At 39.9% G+C, this 17,104-nt stretch overlaps 2 protein-coding genes across 3 annotated transcripts in view; both read left to right on the forward strand.

Annotated features, from left to right (window-relative positions):
• gab2 (GRB2-associated binding protein 2) overlaps positions 1 to 7,824 on the forward strand; it is a 34,590-nt gene extending 26,766 nt beyond the window's left edge. Inside the window, exons 4-10 of one of the 2 annotated variants that reach the window (XM_085244032.1) lie at positions 1,687 to 2,213; positions 2,786 to 2,883; positions 3,064 to 3,340; positions 3,467 to 3,557; positions 3,661 to 3,763; positions 3,896 to 4,018; positions 4,095 to 7,824. In XM_085244032.1, coding sequence (XP_085100158.1) covers positions 1,687 to 2,213; positions 2,786 to 2,883; positions 3,064 to 3,340; positions 3,467 to 3,557; positions 3,661 to 3,763; positions 3,896 to 4,018; positions 4,095 to 4,238 — 1,363 coding nt within the window. In that variant the 3' untranslated portion in view covers positions 4,239 to 7,824. The remainder of the gene's footprint in view (positions 1 to 1,686; positions 2,214 to 2,785; positions 2,884 to 3,063; positions 3,341 to 3,466; positions 3,558 to 3,660; positions 3,764 to 3,895; positions 4,019 to 4,094) is intronic. The other variant, XM_085244033.1, reaches the window with a different exon arrangement.
• Positions 7,825 to 9,605: 1,781 nt separating this feature from the next.
• Positions 9,606 to 17,104, forward strand: part of maml2 (mastermind like transcriptional coactivator 2) — a 33,868-nt gene continuing 26,369 nt past the window's right edge. The window contains exon 1 of the mRNA XM_085244035.1: positions 9,606 to 11,078. Coding sequence (XP_085100161.1) covers positions 10,668 to 11,078 — 411 coding nt within the window. The 5' untranslated portion in view covers positions 9,606 to 10,667. The remainder of the gene's footprint in view (positions 11,079 to 17,104) is intronic.

Genomic DNA, 17,104 nt, shown 5'->3' on the forward strand with positions numbered 1-17,104 from the left:
GTTCCACTAGGAGTATTTTTTTCCACGTTATGCATTTACAGTCTCTTGTTGCTCTATTTCAACCTTTTTTGAAACATGTTGCTTGCCTTAAATTAAATTCAGTACATGTGTATCTAAAAAATACCACAGCGTGCTAGACTTTATATGACTTTGTAACATGTGATAATGCCCTAGCTTTGTAGTTGTAAAGCAAAATGTGAACAAATGCAGAGGTGTGAATACATGTGGGGTAACTAGAAGTAGGTACATAAATGCTTGTGTCAGCTATATGCTGAGCAGGAGAATAAAAGGGACCAGGCATTTATATTAAATGCGCTCCTGTGTTTTGCATCAGCATGCACCTTGCTTTCTACCGCCTTCGTGCCTGTTTTTTAAGAATCAAAAGTCAGCTTTAATAATGATGCCATTCGGCAGATAGCCGGCACAGTAGATGATCAATGAGGTTGAGGCAGCAATTCATCACTCCTATAGGTTTAAACTCACCCAGGGAAGAACTGCCCTCTCAGCCACACGATTTGCACATAAATCTGCTGCATTGGACCTCTGCAAAACCCAGGAAATCAAACCTCACAATCCATCTCATCAGCTTTATGCAGATATTTATGTTGCTAGCTTCTGTTTCACAATTGTGCTAATTAAGACAGGCATCTGGTGGCAGGGTATGATTCATGTCAGAATGAAACTCCGTGGGTCTGACTAGAATTAATCTGCGTAAAAAGCCCACAAATCAGCCACAATGATGGAATACAGAGCAATGAGCAAAATTATTGATTGATAATGAAAATTCACAGGAGACAGAAGAAGAAGAATTGATGGAACAAAGTGTGTTATTTGACATGAAAAAGAAATTAGATTAGAGAGAGCAAAATGTTATGTCAATATTAATGGTGTGGCATTAATGCATTATCTCTTATTACAATAAAGAGTTCATGTAACCATTAGAAGCCTGCAATTTAAATTGCATATTTGCACACAGCCTCCTCAGCTTACATAGAGAAACAACTAACTGAGGATAACTTTCAGTTGCATTGCTCCACTAACTAGACCAAAATTTCTAAGGAGCAGCGTTGCTTTGGTTTTCTCTCAAGGTCAAGCCCTTCAAAGGAGCCAGACTAAATGAGGCATGTCCCTAGGGTGCCTGACCGAGACTGAGAAACTCTGGGAAAGTCATAGAGTTCCCCCTCCCCCTCCCTTGACAGGGAAACCCTCTTTTGTCAATGCTGAAAACATAAAAATAAAGAAGCTTTTCAAAGAATGATTAAAAATACCGAATTCAAAAAAGCCAGTCCCCCAGGCATTAGAGGCAAAAACGTTGCCTGTGGCATTGGATACAATACTTGTATTGTTCATTGAGCCATCTAAAAAATAACTAAATCACTAAATAAGGTATTTTAGCTCCATAGGTATCATTAACTGGATATCAAGTATATTGTTCTTTAATTGTGTGCTTAATGCTTATCAAGGTAAAGTTCCCTCTGTAGTGCCATGGTACCATCTAGTGGCTATTTTGGTGATTACGCTAAAGTGACAGTAAACACTGTAATAGAAGAGATGATGGTTCATTTTTGTTTAGATAGGCTGGCGCAGTACTTAATTCACGGCATGAGAAAAATAAAGGTAGATAAAAGAAAAGCAGCAAGAAGGTTTCCAGAATAAAAGTTTGTGTGTATCCTCTCTGTGCTGCAGAAGTGCCAGTTTCTCCCAGTCCACACGAAGCAAGAGTGCGCAGCTGCATGGCTTTTACAGCCTTCCCAAGCCAGGAAAACACCAGTTGCCAGTGCACGATGACTCGACCCAGGAGGCCTGCTACGTTCTTCCAAGGGGTTACAGCTCGGAGGCGCCAGCTCACAGTGGTCTAGGTGATCCTGAGCTTGAGAATGAGGAGGTCTACACTTTCAAAACGCCTTGCAATGCCCTTGCCACAATGCACAGCAATGAACGCTTGCCTGATAACTATGATCTGCCTACACCACCTGGCTCCTTCTATCAGATCCCCAGGACATTTGATAAAAATCACAACGCCTTGACACCCTCTAGCTCTGAATCCTCATATAATCCTCCTCCCAGACCCCCTAAACCCAGTCAAGGGTCTGAGGGTCAGTGGGGGAGTCCTCAGTCAGTAGGGAGCCAGAATGAAGAGGTAATGTCTGCAGTGTCAGTCATCCCACGCAGAAATACTCTCCCTGCTGTCGAGAACATCAGACTGCACAGAGGTACGCAGGAAATAATTATTGCTATGACTGCTTTGCTAATACGTTTTCACTTCTTCTCTGTTTTTGACAAATAGCAAACACTTTTTGCATCACTCACCTGCTTCTCTTTCACTGACTCTTTCTATATTCTTCTGCTTTTCACTTTGGTGATTTAAAGTTAGCAACTAAGCAGAAACAAGCGTCCCAGTCTGGCAAACTCTGTCCTGTTGAGATGCTAATGAAATTCAAGCCATACAGCCTGCTCCAGAATTTTTCATTCCAGGCTTTTTTCTGCCATGTGAAAAAAGCTTCTGTAAACACAATGCATGGTTTCTTAGCTTGCTGTGGTTATTACTTTGCAAAGTCCATCCTTAGCCATCATATAGGTAGAAACAAGAGCTAATGTGGGACCACTTTTTTTAAATGTTAAAAAGGTCCTTCCTACATATAAATTGATCTCTATAGCAGGGATTGTCATACAGTATTTAAGTCATGTAGGCATGGAATGTTACTTTTACACTTGGGCAGCATTTTCCCTTTCAAAATTTCTGACAGTGGTAAATATTGATCATTTCCTTCACCCTTCTCCACAGGATCCTCCTTTGAAACTAACAATCAACATCGTTTCATCCATTTCAACCACTCAGGCCAGTCTATGGAGTCAGTCAATGATGGATTCAGCTCTTACCTGGTGAGTAACTCTCCCTTGAACTGCACTGTCTCCTCAGATAGATCCTGTCAGCAGTCAATCATAAACTGCAGAGATAGAAAAGGAAATACTTCTATATTTATTCCAACTGAGTGCTACAGTTTTCCTGCAAGTCCAGGGAGATTGTGAGAGTCATTTGCCCCATGTCTCTTTTGATGGCAGAGACAGACACCACTTACTCGCTCAGACAGCGGCAATTCAGATGACAACTACGTGCCCATGAATCCTGGCTCCTCACCACTCAGCGCTTGCCAGGCTGACAGTCCTAAGAATATCTACATTCCTATGAGCCCAGGGCCACATCACTTTGATTTCCCAGGATTCTCTGCAACTTTACCTGCCCGTAAGGCGAGCAGTGCCTCCTTGTGCCACAGGCCCAGTCGTCTCAGTGATGTTACACCACCGCCTATCTATCGCGACCTCAAACCTGACAGAAAATGTGAGATTTTGACACTTAGCTTCTCACTTCTCACTAAGAGCATGCTTCAAATCAGCTCTAAACTCTGGTGTAAATTGTTGAAGACCATGATATTTGTTAATAACATCTGTTCTTGTTTTTCTGCAGCAAAGCCAACACCTCTTGATTTGAAGAACAACGGGATCATTGATGAGCTGCCATTTAAGAGTCCAGTCACTATGTCCTGGACACGACCCATGTGAGTCTTATATCAGTGCATTCCACACACACACAGTCAAGAATCATTACATAGCAGGCAGTACAGATGTTACAGATTTTTTCCCCCCCTTATGTTTCTTTAGGCCTGCTATGAACTGCACATCCTCCCAGCACTGTAGACCCATCTCTACACAAAGCATCACCAGCACCGACTCTGCAGACAGTGAAGAGAATTATGTGGCTATGGTAGGTCCAGGGAGCTGGACGGGGAGACTGGGGAGAGTACATTGTGTTCTTTGTTTTAACGATCCACTTATTTGTATGCACTGCTAACTCACTGCATACTGTGTGAGTGAAACCTCCCTCCTATTACATTAGCAGAACCCAGCGTCTACCTCCCCAGCCGTGAGTGGCACCAGCAGCCCAGCCCCTAGGAAGTGTGGCAACGTGGACTACCTAGCACTGGAATTCCAGCCTGGGACACCCAACCCACACAGAAAAGTAAGCAGAGGATTTTATAGACTAAATTAACTTTTCTCATTTCATATGCAATTAAACTTTATTTATTGTTCCACAGCCCTCTACGTCCTCTGTGACATCGGACGAGAAGGTGGATTATGTCCAAGTCGACAAGGAAAAGACTCAAGCTCTGCAAAACACAATGCAGGAATGGACTGATGTGCGACAGTCTACTGAACCTGCCAAGGGGGTCAAGTCCTGACACTGACCTATACATCAAAAACAAGCCTTAAAGTGTCCCTATTATGCAGGTTTATCATTTTATTCAGGGAGTCAATTAAAATAGATTAAACTCTAGTACAACGAGCGGTTTTCTTATTCTCATTGCGGTGACACTTCTTTTCACCCTCTAACAGGTTCCATTACAGCATTTCCCCAAAAAGTTGACAATAGCGTTGCAAAAGGGAGACATCCTTGATCACAGATGTATAATCGTAGTCCTCCAAGATAGTGTTACCAGGTTTTCCTGCTGAATTGAGAACCTTAAAGAGTTTAATTATTTTGCCCACTGGTTTGCTACATATCTTTGCATGAAATAATTGAATTAACAATAAATTTAAAAAATGTTATTTTATATTAAATCATTTATTTATGCAGAAATCCTAGGAAACTGCCACTCATATATATATATATATATATACACACCCAAAACATACTGTAACGCTCTCCAGCACCCACTGTCCACCTCTGAATACCATGTCTGGATATTGGGCTGGGTTTTTTTGGTTTTGGGTGTTTGGTGTTTTTGGCTAGCCTTTAACCCAGTTGTAGCATTTTATTCAAAGGGCTGCAGATTGCAAGCATAAAGCATTAGACATGTTAGAAAGACACCACACATTCACATAATTCTGCTGCAGCTGCTCCTTTTATAGGAGGGAAGCTAACAGATGGTGAAGTTAGCCACATTAGCATAATGCTAACACTAAAGATTTAAGGATATTCCTATTGTTGTGGGGACATTGCTATGGAAAACTAAAAGTACTTTACTTGGTCACTTCCTCAGATCCAGGGAGTGCCCGAAGACTCGACAGCAGAGCATTAGGTGTGTGTTCCTCACAGCAAAGGAATTATAGAGTTCGTAGAAGTGACTTTAATTGAAAATAAAGCAACTGACTACATCTAAATTGAATTAAGGCTGCTCCTCATTCTTTGTTAGTGAGCATGTCAAACCAACCGACTGCATAAACTTCATGACATTGTGTCACAGTGACATAACTAAGTAGCAATACAGAAAAAAGCCTGGAGTGTAAAGAATGTATTTGAGACATTACAGCAGCAGAGATTTTGCTTTCATTTGGCCACACGTGAAAGTTTGGCCTTTGAAAGTTTCCAGACCTCTTACATGAACAAAAGGCTGCGTAACAGATTAGAGAGTTGAGGAAAAACTTAAAGCATAATAGGGGCACTTTAGGTCAGCCATCTCCAGTGTCAAGTTTCTGCCACCATTACCATGGATACTGGATGAGCTTGCTTAAAACTAAAATATTTGGGCCTAAAGCCATAACTAATTTATGCCTGTTCTTTGTGATGATTATTACTAGAGTGTACTGCAAGCATGCAGAATATCAGGCCATACAGGTGAAGTTCCCTGCCAAAGCTCCTCACACAGACTGTTAGAACAGTGAATAGATAATTAATAATATCATCCTTACTGTCAAACTGTTATTTATAAATGCACTGTTTGATCACTGTTCCATTCAACCCTCTGCAGAAGTTAATTTTGTTTGCATCTAGTTGGCAGTTTATTTTGTCTTTGCCATTTAAGAGCAACAGAGGCTAACTGGTCAATAACCATATTAATATACTGTAAGAGTATGCTTGCTGGTCTCAGGAATGCCAAGATGCACTTCAATTTTGGCATGCAGGCTGACTTTCTCTTTTCACTTTAATCTATCATTTGTGCTGAGTCTTGCAGAAGCAGTGAAGAGATTATTTTCACTGCGGGCAATCATTTCAGCTTAGCAGTGCATGTCTGGTAAGAGGAGAGGAAAAAAATATAGCCATACAAATATGCAAAGGCTTGTGTCAGAACCCCTAATGATAACCATACATGACTGTTGCCTGGGTTTCTATTAAATATGAGCCCAAACTATATTTAAAAGCTGTCAGGCATGATGGCAGGCCAATTATTTCAATGCAGGAACAAAGTTGGTTACATCCAAATCTACAACATGAAGAAGATGGGAAAGGCAAGATGACAAAACCTCGTTACGTTTGATTTCAGTGGTCATTTCACTTGAGTTAAGATTCAAATGGATTTGCAATGTAAACGTGCACTGAAAAAAAAAACAAACCCAAAATTATTGTGTTGTGCTGATTAAAAAATAGAAATAAGACAAGAGGTGTAGTTTGCACGTACTCTGTCTCTCTAGAGACCATTAACAAAAGTCTAGTAGATAAAGAGTAGCATATTTCTGTTTTCCAGAACTCTCCATTCACTGATTTCTCTCTTTGGGCTTTGAAATGCCACACACTACAGCTTTGTCCCTGAGGAGTACTTTTGTTCCTGTATGTAAATTATTAATAGATATACATATTGCAGTGCATCTTTTTGACTGTTAGAAATTTGATACACTTGTACAAGGCATAAAGAGCACTACAATAATGTAACATAGTGCTTTAAATGCAAAGGAAATCTACCACAGTGGATATTTGCCAGTGATCGTAGTCACTATAAAACAGTCGTGAAATATTGTTTACTAAATTTCTTTTGTTGATCAATTTGCCTTATATTTTCATTTCGGTTTAGACCGTACATTTTGCCTTGAAGAAATTTTCACAATATTCTTAGAATAAACAGGAAGAATCATATTATAGTAAGGACAACTGAATGATCAGTTTCTAGTTCAACTCAAGTTCAGTATTTCATTGTGGGCTGGAACCACAGAATCCATTTTTGACCTTAATAAGAATAGCGTGGCCATGGAGTGCTAGATGGTATGGATTATTTCATTAAGATTTACTTCTTAATGTTTTTCTACCATTTTTACAGCTTTTTTATATTCTTTTTAATCATTATTTTTTACTGATACATGTAAGCAAGTGTTATGCATTATGACAGGAACAGGCTAAAGTAAACTACGTTTGTTTAGTGTATTATTCTTTTTTTTAATTACCAAATTTCATTTTTGTATGATCTAATCATAAAAAGGCAAAGGCTGCCAGTGTAAGTTGGACTGGCAAATCCCAGGTGAATTGTGATTCACAAAGAGCAAGAGAGGAAAGGAAAGAGTGAAGAAAAGCCTGTCTCCCTGTCTGTTTGTTTGGGGTTTTTTTTAATGAAATGGATGTGTAATTTATTATCTAGAGAGATCATGTGTAAGCAGAAGAGTTGTGTATGTGTTGTGGTAGATTGTAAGCTGTAGTATGTTAAATGACAGCCTGACTGGGTTGAAAACACTGTTCAGATCTACTGACAGGCTGTCACTGAGTTGACGTACTGTACTTGTAAAGATTTTTTTAACCACTATTATTACTACTACTGTAAGGCAGATTGCTTGTGTTAATTTATTAATTTATTGTATGTGTGTGTGTGGTTTTTTTTTAGTTGATAATAGTAAAAAAAGAAAGAAGGAAAGAAAGAAAACAACAACAACCATCAAACAAGGAATCTTCTCTCTACTAACACTGATGTATACAAACTGTCTTGATTTTGAAGCAATATGAGAAAAACAATGACAGTGGTATTGTGGTACAGTTAAATTGGAATACACAAAAATACAATACTTTGTTATTCCTGTATAATGGTAGGCTTACAATGTGGACGTAGAATAAAGCAAGAAGTGAAAGTTTGGTGTTAAAGTTCTTTAAATGTAAACCTCATCTTTCAACCACACTTTCTCCTTTAGTTGTAAACTGAACACAGTGGTGGAGATCTTACTGTCCACACACAGTAAACTGTGGCTGCTCCCTTTAGGAGGTCACCACAGCAGATCATCTGTCTCCATCTCAGCTTATCTCTGCTATCACACCAACCGCCTGCATGTCCACTTTCACTGCTTCCCTGAACCACCTCTGTCCTCTTCCTTGTTTCCTCCCCCCTGGCAGCTCCATCTTCAATGTCCTTTGTCCAATATGTCCACTATCCTTTCACTGTAAAAGTCCAGTCCAGCTTGGTCACTCCCAATGAAATTAGCATCTTCAACTCTCACACCTCCAGCTTTACCTCCTTTTGTGTGTGCCACTATCTCCAAACCATAGATCACAGCAGAACTCACTAGCATCTTGAATTGCTAGTAATACCAAAATAAAATACCTTAGAACATCTTCCAAAACAGAATATACAGACGTTAAATGTATGCTGCCCTCTGTTGTTAAAGAAAGCAGCTGCAGTCAAGTACTAATAAAACATTAGATGACAAGCTCCTTTGGGTTATGCCCAAAGATGCATTTAGAACCAAATTGGAAAATGCAGATTATCGTACTGAAATACAGATATTTTTTAAAGGGTTTCTACAGGATTCCTCGTCTTTAATAAGCCTGCTACTTCTTAAATAATGACTGTTATTATGCTTCAGGATCATTTTCCAGTAATGACCACTGGGTGGCCATGCCATTTCCCATAAAGAGAATAAAAATGATTAATAAGCAAAACATTTCTTAGTCAGCCAAGACCCTGATGAAGATTAGTTAACTGAATGACTGAGGGAGGCATCTATACATATAGGTAATGAAATATCCATCATAAAGAAGGGCCTAAAAGGGAGGGGAGAGTGTGGGTTGGCAGATTCGTGAGTGCGTTTTAGGTTTTAATCATATGCGTATGGGTTAACAAGTTGGTGGCCGCTAGTCTTACAGTCTGCCGCTATCAAAGCAGCCCCAAAGACAAATAGTTAATTTATTATACTAATTACACTTGGAAAAGGCTTCAGTGTTGAACGGAATTGATTTCTTCTTGAACTCTGTGTGGACTTCGCACGATCTCCCCATATTTGTGTGGTTTTCCTCTGGGTGCTCAAGCAGCTTCCTTCTGCTTTACAGAAACATGCATCCTGTGTGAGCGAGTTTCTGCGTGATTCTGTGGCTGTATCTTAATCTCCTATATCTCGTTCCCCTGAACCAGATACGATTAACTTCAAACAACAGCCGGTTAATGAATGAAAGGGCAATAAATTGCTTTGAGAAGGTGTAAAATCAAAACAAATATAGTCGAATGCACTTTTGTGATTGTTATATTTGAAAGCTACTGAGTACATTTACCCAACTTTTAAGATTTACAGAAAGCTGAAAGTTACCAAAGATTTGAGGCATAGCGGGCTAGACACATAAGACAACAGTATAGGAACATGTCAGCAGCCAATCAGCTCATTTGAGCGGTTCTGTAGGCTCGCTTGGTTAGTTACTCTGCGTGTTAACTCAAAAAAAGATCAAAGAATACTTCTGGATTTAACTATTCTTTTCATGCTTTAGTTAATTATCTAAATATGTTTTTCATTTGTGTCTTTAAATACAGGATGAGTAAATGTTCGATAACATGTGTTAGTTGATTAGCTTGACCAGGTGGCAGACAGAACAGCGGTGCCAGGTTGACCCTTCACTGCTCCTTCGGTTAGACAACAGTGTTCAAATTTTTAAAATACATTATAAGATTCCCTCCGTGTCACCGTTCACGCCTTGCAAGACAAGTTCAGGCTTTTCTCCACTAGAGTGTGCCACTGGACCCCCCTTTTTTTAACCATACGAGTTCATGTCAAAAGCAGAATGTTCGTACAATAAGGGTCTGTGTAAGTAGCTCCGCTATTGCCTTCGTGTACCACACGGACAAACGATTGTCAATGGACTATTTGAGACGGATTTCAGTCGGCTTCTGCGACGACTGCCTGCGTTTAGGGGGTCTGGGTTTTTTTTTTTACTTGTTTGCAACCAGATTCCTATCCGGATTGAAAGGAAAGCAACAAAGAAAAGGACTCATTTCGAAACAAACAAAAAAATGCCGTGAGTCTTGAAGTTTAGTGGATTTCGTGTGTTTGTTGGTTCTTCTATTTTTGCAGCCGGTCGCTCTCACTCAATTTATAGTCGATAGTGTACTCTTGGACTTGGCGTTAACGAGAGTGGTACAATATTTAGATAAAGTAGGCTGAAAATGTAGCTACTCGGAATGTACCACCAGTGAAACCGAAGTTGTGCGTGCCGTGGGTTTGAATTATCTAAGGGATTCATATTGAATATAACCTATTTATCTGTGAGCAGAGCTCCAGTCGTTAAGCAAGAGCGGATTCATTCCAGCTGCGGAGCCTTTCATGTTTGTAAATCATTTCACGTTTAATTATAAGCTGACAGAGCCTATCCCCCGAGGAAAAACTACTACAATTCTGTAACTTTGAGACTTTTAATGCATGTTTTTAATCCACGTGGAGCATAGCATGATTTTACATGGAGCGTATCTTAATCTTTAATCTTTTATATCATATAATATCATAGTCCCAGTTTGACAAGATAATTGGCTCACATTTCAACACATATCATAGGCCATAGTGACTCCTCTCCAGAGACTACAGCCAAGTATTTTTCTTTTTCACATGGGATCATTGGAAGTCTTCAGTACGTTTTCTTGTTTTCTTCCATGCCCGTTCTGTGGTCCACTGTAAGCACAGTGGACCTCAGTCTATAAACTTATCAGGGACCTGCGGGCATGGGAGAAGCGACCCCCGCTCAGTCTGCTGCAGGGACATACGTACCCATGTTGGGTGTTGGTTTAGGAGCTATGCCCGGTGGGGTCAGCAACGGGCCGGTGGTGGCCAGCTCAAGGGGCTCCACAGTGCCACAGCTGCACAACGCCATAGTTGAGCGTTTACGCGCCCGGTTAGAGACGTGCAGGAGGCACCATTCTACCTGCGCGGACCGCTATCAGCGAGGTCAGGCCGAGAGCACAGACCGGGAGCACGAGAGTACGCTTCAGCTGCTTAGCATAGTCCACCAAGGTCCTGGGAACCGTAAAGCAAAAGGTAGCCGGGGATCGAACCAGCAACCCCCAGACTACAGCAGGGCTAACGGAGAGCAAAAGGGGTCAGATGGCGAGCAGAAGATCCCCACACGCATAGCGGTGAGTTGCTGTTAATGTTGTCTGTCAAGGTTCTCAGTTATCCAGGTCATCGTAGTCTATGGAGCTTGGAAAGAATAGCATCTGGACTTCTTTAAGTTTCTTTGAAGATGATTCACCTCTCATCCGAGAAGCTTCATCAGTTCTAAGAGCAACTGGTGGATTGTCCCAGATTTTAAGCCCTACGGGAGTGTCCCCAAGAGGGTCATGGAGCGCCTATTGATCTTCTACCTAATCACACAAGCCAAGGTGTGAAAACGGGTGTGGGCCACAATCAGCCAATGTTTCCGGTGAACCCAATGTGAAACCTAGCCCCACCCTATCATGTGATTTACTGAGGTCAAATGGCCCAGGATGTGAGTGGGCATTAAGGCGTCTGGGAAGGGATCTCAAAACTGGATTATAGATGGCAGACGGTTGGTGTGGTAAGCCAGCGCCTACATTCAAAGATGGCCGTTCACAGTGGCTTCTTTCACTCCTCTTTCAAACCGTCTGTCTTCTCTGTCCAAAATGTGAACATTGGCATCCTCAGCATCCAGAAACACCTCTTTAAGAAAACCTAAAGAAGTCCAGACGCTTTTCTTTCCAGGCTCCTTAGACTGCCGATATTGTTGTGTTGTTTGTTTTTTAACATAAATAATTAGGACTATTACAATCAAGCTTGTGGCAGCGATGACAAAATTGATAACAATGATGAGGGTACCAGTATGTTGTAATGGGGGTGAAACGCCTAAAGTTATGGCCATTCTCAAGGACCACAACATTGAGACTGAGATTTTTTTTTTTTTTATGCTATGTGAAAAATCAGCTGGGAGCTTTCCTTGGCGATAATGGATCAATAAATGTTTCTACATTGATAACACTGCTGTCACTATCCATGAACAAAAAGTCCAAGCTTTTTCCAAACTTAGATGGCAGCCAAATGCATGTCAAAAACAGTCAGGAAATGTTCTAAAACTCTAAGTTCCTGATTAAGGGGGCCCTTAAGGTAGATGGCATGATACAGAAGCGTTACGCTTGTTTGCAAAGCAATCCATTTTGAGGAAATGGTTTTGGGGTCATTGGGCCATGGGGATGTTTTGCATTTACTGCAAACCTTGACAACATAACAACCATGCAGCTGATCCAAACAGAGGGATGCGGATGCATTTTGTGGTTTGTTTAACCCATTTAATATGCACTGTTATGTCATTTTTTAAAATTGTTTTTGTTTCTGAGTTATTCTGTTGAGATTGAGAACTGAGTAGTTGCATGACCTTGTGTGCCACTGAGAGTACAGGACAGTGTTTTCTCCCCTAACAGCAAAGCTTCACATAGGACATAGGTAGGCAGGATAGGAAAACTTAACTGTGCTTTCTGTGTGCCTGGTAGTGCTGATAGGACTGACTTCCTGTATGGCATCTGTTAAGGGAGCAGTCACTGAGATGTGAGATTTATTTAGTTGTTTTCTTTCACTGGGCATGGGGGAGTTTAGCGTCTAGCCTATTACTTCCCAAGCAATAATGTCAAAGGTTGAAAGCTTGCAGACATTCTTTTTCTAGATGTGGTGAAATAAACAATATTTCATACATATATTTTATTTTTTACCAACAAAAATATAAAATGCATTAATGTTTCACGTACAAGAAAAGCAGATTCTCTGTGGTTTATAGAGTTAGTTTAAAATGCAGTTTACCTCTCAGCTTTTACATTTTCATGCTGATCGGTAGAGCCATGGCAGTGGAACACGATGAGAGACAAGACACAACTTCATGGATTATACTGGCTGTCTAAAAGAGGTCAGGGTACATCATTATCATGTACCGTTTCATTTTTACTGATCTTGACTCTGGAGTAACATGTTCTATTTAAAACTGATGAGTGCAGCAAGATAGTGAGGAGGAAATGAAGTCCTGGCGTACATGTTTATATCAACCCCGAGGTTAATGTTTTCGCAACGTATAATGATCGGGTGAAGCACAACAGCCGCTCTTGCAGAAATCCTGTTTAATGCCAGTATGTTGCATGTATACAGTCTATATATATCCTTATAACTCTTGCCACCAATTTATTTATTTTTTTAAATTTATTATCATCTTTGGCTATAATAACTGAAAGCTGCTTCAAATATGTATGGGGGTTCTGCAGAGTTCACCATAATTCATTCTTCAGAATTAAAAAGTAAGACATCTCAAATGACCACATCTGTGCGTGTTATTGAGTGTTCACATTGGAATTTGCAGTGGAAATGTATACTGAGTTAGGGGCAAACAACACAATGGATTATGACTGCTTGGGAGTGCAGAGTGAGCAGCAGCACTTAACAACAGTGCTCATTGAGACCAGATTAACAAAGGATATTCTTTTAGATGAAATTGGAGAAATTTGAAGGAAGAGACGAGAGCATACTTATCGACTCGGAAAATCGTTTTCCTTAATGCGTGGATGAACTCATTGAAAGCTTTTGGATATTCATATTTTAGATTGTTTCTTTTCATGGCCAGTTTTCCAATTGTTCCCTTCATACCTGTATCAGAAAATGTATTCAGCACAGAAATAGGTCACACAGTAGAGCTTACAAAACATTAGCCCCATATTACAATGAACAGACATTCAGTTTCATCAGATCAGGATCCAACAATCATCTTACATTGTCTGTCAACGATACAGATAGTGAGCACAAAAATGAAAGGCTTAACAAACAACCATACAGCCTCGAAGCATACTAGCATGCCATGTAATGCCATGTTATATTATCATGTGTTTAACAAATGGCTCACTAAGCACCTTCTTGATAGATTTGCCGGCCATGAAACTGTTTGAACCACAAGGTCCCCATATAAATGTTTAGAGCCACTGAATACATTTCCTGCATGTGTTTACTTTAAGTCAAACAGGCCTTGAAAATGCAGTAGGCGAAGGATGCCTGGTGATTAACAGTGCTATGTGCACAGGGAGGATTTTGTTATTACTCAGTCTTGTAGTGACAGATCTGGGAAGTATACTCATAGAGCAGCATGCACACAAAGTGCTCATATGCTGAGCTGTTTTCCTATTATTTTAAGCACTTGTGACCTTGTTTGTCTGCCATACAGGTTTTTTGTAAAAACTGTAGCCTTAGTCATACTGGTCAGTTAGTGGTTTGAAACATAAATCATGTAACCACAGCCAGCTCTAGCCAATGACTTCTGGTTATCTATCAATTTTCCGTGACTGTGTACTGTGAGTCCTGTAATAAAGGCAAATTCCCAAAATATTATTTTGGCTTTGTGTGCTAATTTGGCACAATTGCCTTGGCAAACTGAATAAAAATTGGCAGTTGTAGTTGTTTGGACTTTTAAATGTATGACATTTATTTTACAAGATAAAGAGGGTATGAGAAACCATGTCATTTGGACATTTTTAAAGCTTGGAAAGGAAGCTAATTTCCGCTCTCAGGGAAACCCTTTTTACTATGAAAATGGCAAACATGAGGGATTATTGGAATGCTGGGTAGAGGTTGGAAAGACTGGTTGTTTGCACTTTTCATGATGTTCTTAACTTGAAGATCATCACCCCCTCAAAGAGGCTGAAGGATTGCAGAGTGATTAATAGGACAGGAAAGGAGAAAAAATACTAATCAAAATTTTGTTTGGTCTCTTAGGCTTTGAACTAATGTAGCTTTTGCGCAAATGCTTGTGTAACACTGCGCTTTTGACTTAGTGCATCATCTAGGATATCACTAATGCCAATTGAAGGTTTTGCAGCGAAATTGTTTCTCGCCTATTTACTAGTGCACTACTACATGGGTCAGAATTAAAATTTATGAATTTATAATTTATTGAGTTTCGAAAGCTTAAATATTGTCACAAGACTACAACTTCTGGGTAAGCAGATTGACAGTAAGCAGATTGACAGCTTGCTAAAAAAAATCCCACAGAAAAGGAATACCTTGCACTTATTCGTGGTCATGTATGATGGAGTGGATAGTGTGTGCATGTGTGTGAATGTGGGGTGGGGTGTGTGCTGTGTTTCCTGGCATACCCTGTTTGGCTGTTGAACAGCCTGAATCAGATGCCGGTGGTCTGATCTCAGCCTGGCTCGGCAGTGATGTGAAACAATTAGCCCAGGTCCATGGGGGCCACCCACTGTGAAGCCCATAGCTCTACCCAACTCTGTGGATGCAGAAAGGGATCCGTGTTCATCCCACAGATCACTTCCATGTTGTCATGGATAGGTTACAGTCTTCTTTTAGAAATAGCTTGCTGCCAGTTGGTCTGAATGGTGAATTACTTTAAGTCCCCTGCAGAGCAGAATGGAAATTCTGTGGGTGCTGTTTATTGACAGCATGGCTACACTTTAAGCCTGATGTGATTACGCTTGTCTCATTGTGCAGACCGTTAGCTGCTAGATGAGTTGAGCATCTCATAGTGCTCTGATTAAAAGACATTAAGATAGGCCTCCATATACTGTAGTAAAGCCATCTGTTAATCTCCTCTTTCTATTTGGGATTAGTCATCCGTCCAACTTGTGGTTCAATTCTACTTATGGGTAATAATAATAAATATATTAAAAATGTTCTATTATTACTTTTTTTTTGTTGCTACAAGAAAGACATATCTTTAGAATTGTCATCATGCTCTTAAAAGATAGACAAAGCCGTTTAGTCAGTGGGGTGCTTACTGAGTAGTTATATTATTTATTTAACAAATTAGTAACGTACCTTTTTATTGTTCAAATGCTAAAAAACTTGGAGGATTGAAAGGTTTTGGAATTCAAAGATTTTGGGTTGATGTAAAAGCTTAATCTAACAAAGAAAGAATGAGTTGAAAGTGATATATACTTGTATTACTGAGTTTGATATGCTCAAATGTTTCCCGATTAATCAAGGCAGTAATGTCTTTTCAAATGTATGACCTATTCATATATAGGTTTATGTCCTGTTTCTTCTTGTACAGAAGAGATCCCCACATTTTTGCATAGAAAAACATTAAAACAGCCTTTTTACAGTCAAACAGTCAGATTTACTGTCTTATGCAATAAAAGTTGAGACATGTAACACTATGTTCTGGACACTCCAGAGCACCGTTCATAAATTTTCAGCACTAAGTAGAGGTACTTAGGCACATCTTGTCCTCAAGGAAGTGGGATGTGGTATGTTAATGTCAAACAAGGCTAATGTTGTGGCTTCTCATTTGGGGTGGTGGTGGTATTAATCTAGGACATTTGTAGTTATATTTGTAGTTATTAGCTACTGTATCATCTTTTGGTTAAATTGTGCATGAGATTAAAGTCTGCGGTAATATTTTAGGATAACATCAGCTTATAAACATTCTAAACAACTTATACATTTTGTGATCGTGATTGCTGTGTCCTCAAGGGAGAGCGGGATACAAGCGTCAACAAGTTCCTTTTCTAACAGACTATGTAGACACCGGATTTCTAAGTGGCACAAAGAAAGTTCACAGATGAGTGTCATTTCTCAGAGGAGCTTTACTTATTAATCCCTTTGATTTTGTGAGTGTATTTATTGAAAATGCAGATTTTAATATCTTACAGTGTCATGATGTCAAGATATTCAGCACATCCCTAGTTCTAGCATGATGATGTCTGGATATGTCAAATTAAATTTTAAGTGGATGTCCAAGACATCCAATTTTGTGTTAAGTGCTAAGCAGTTTTTGTAGTGGATTTGTCACTGCCTCCAGGAGATCTAGTAGTATTTTGTTTTTGGTTTTTTGCTTGCTCTATCTGGTGTGTTGAGCCATGGTAGCTGCTGCTGACTACCCAGCTTCAAACAATCTTGTTAATGCCAGAAAACATGCATCACTTCCTGTGCAGCAGTGGATTTTTCCCAGAAAGGCCCTATGAGACACTCAGGTTTTTATGACAACAGATGCAGTAAAAGCTGAGTGAGCTGAGTGTAAGTTGCTAGTGTATCAGATAATTGTGAAGAGCAGTGAACATTTCAACCAAATCACTTTAAGTTGTTCAGTGCAGATATAGAGAAAAGGGTGATATTTGTAATGGTAAAGATGGGAAGTTATGAGGAACAAACAAAAAGAGACTTT

This window comes from Mchenga conophoros, linkage group LG14, assembly GCF_057382185.1.
Source record: "Mchenga conophoros isolate Kocher_MC1m ecotype Shallow Benthic linkage group LG14, M_conophoros_male_GT1.1, whole genome shotgun sequence".
NCBI lineage: Eukaryota > Metazoa > Chordata > Actinopteri > Cichliformes > Cichlidae > Mchenga > Mchenga conophoros.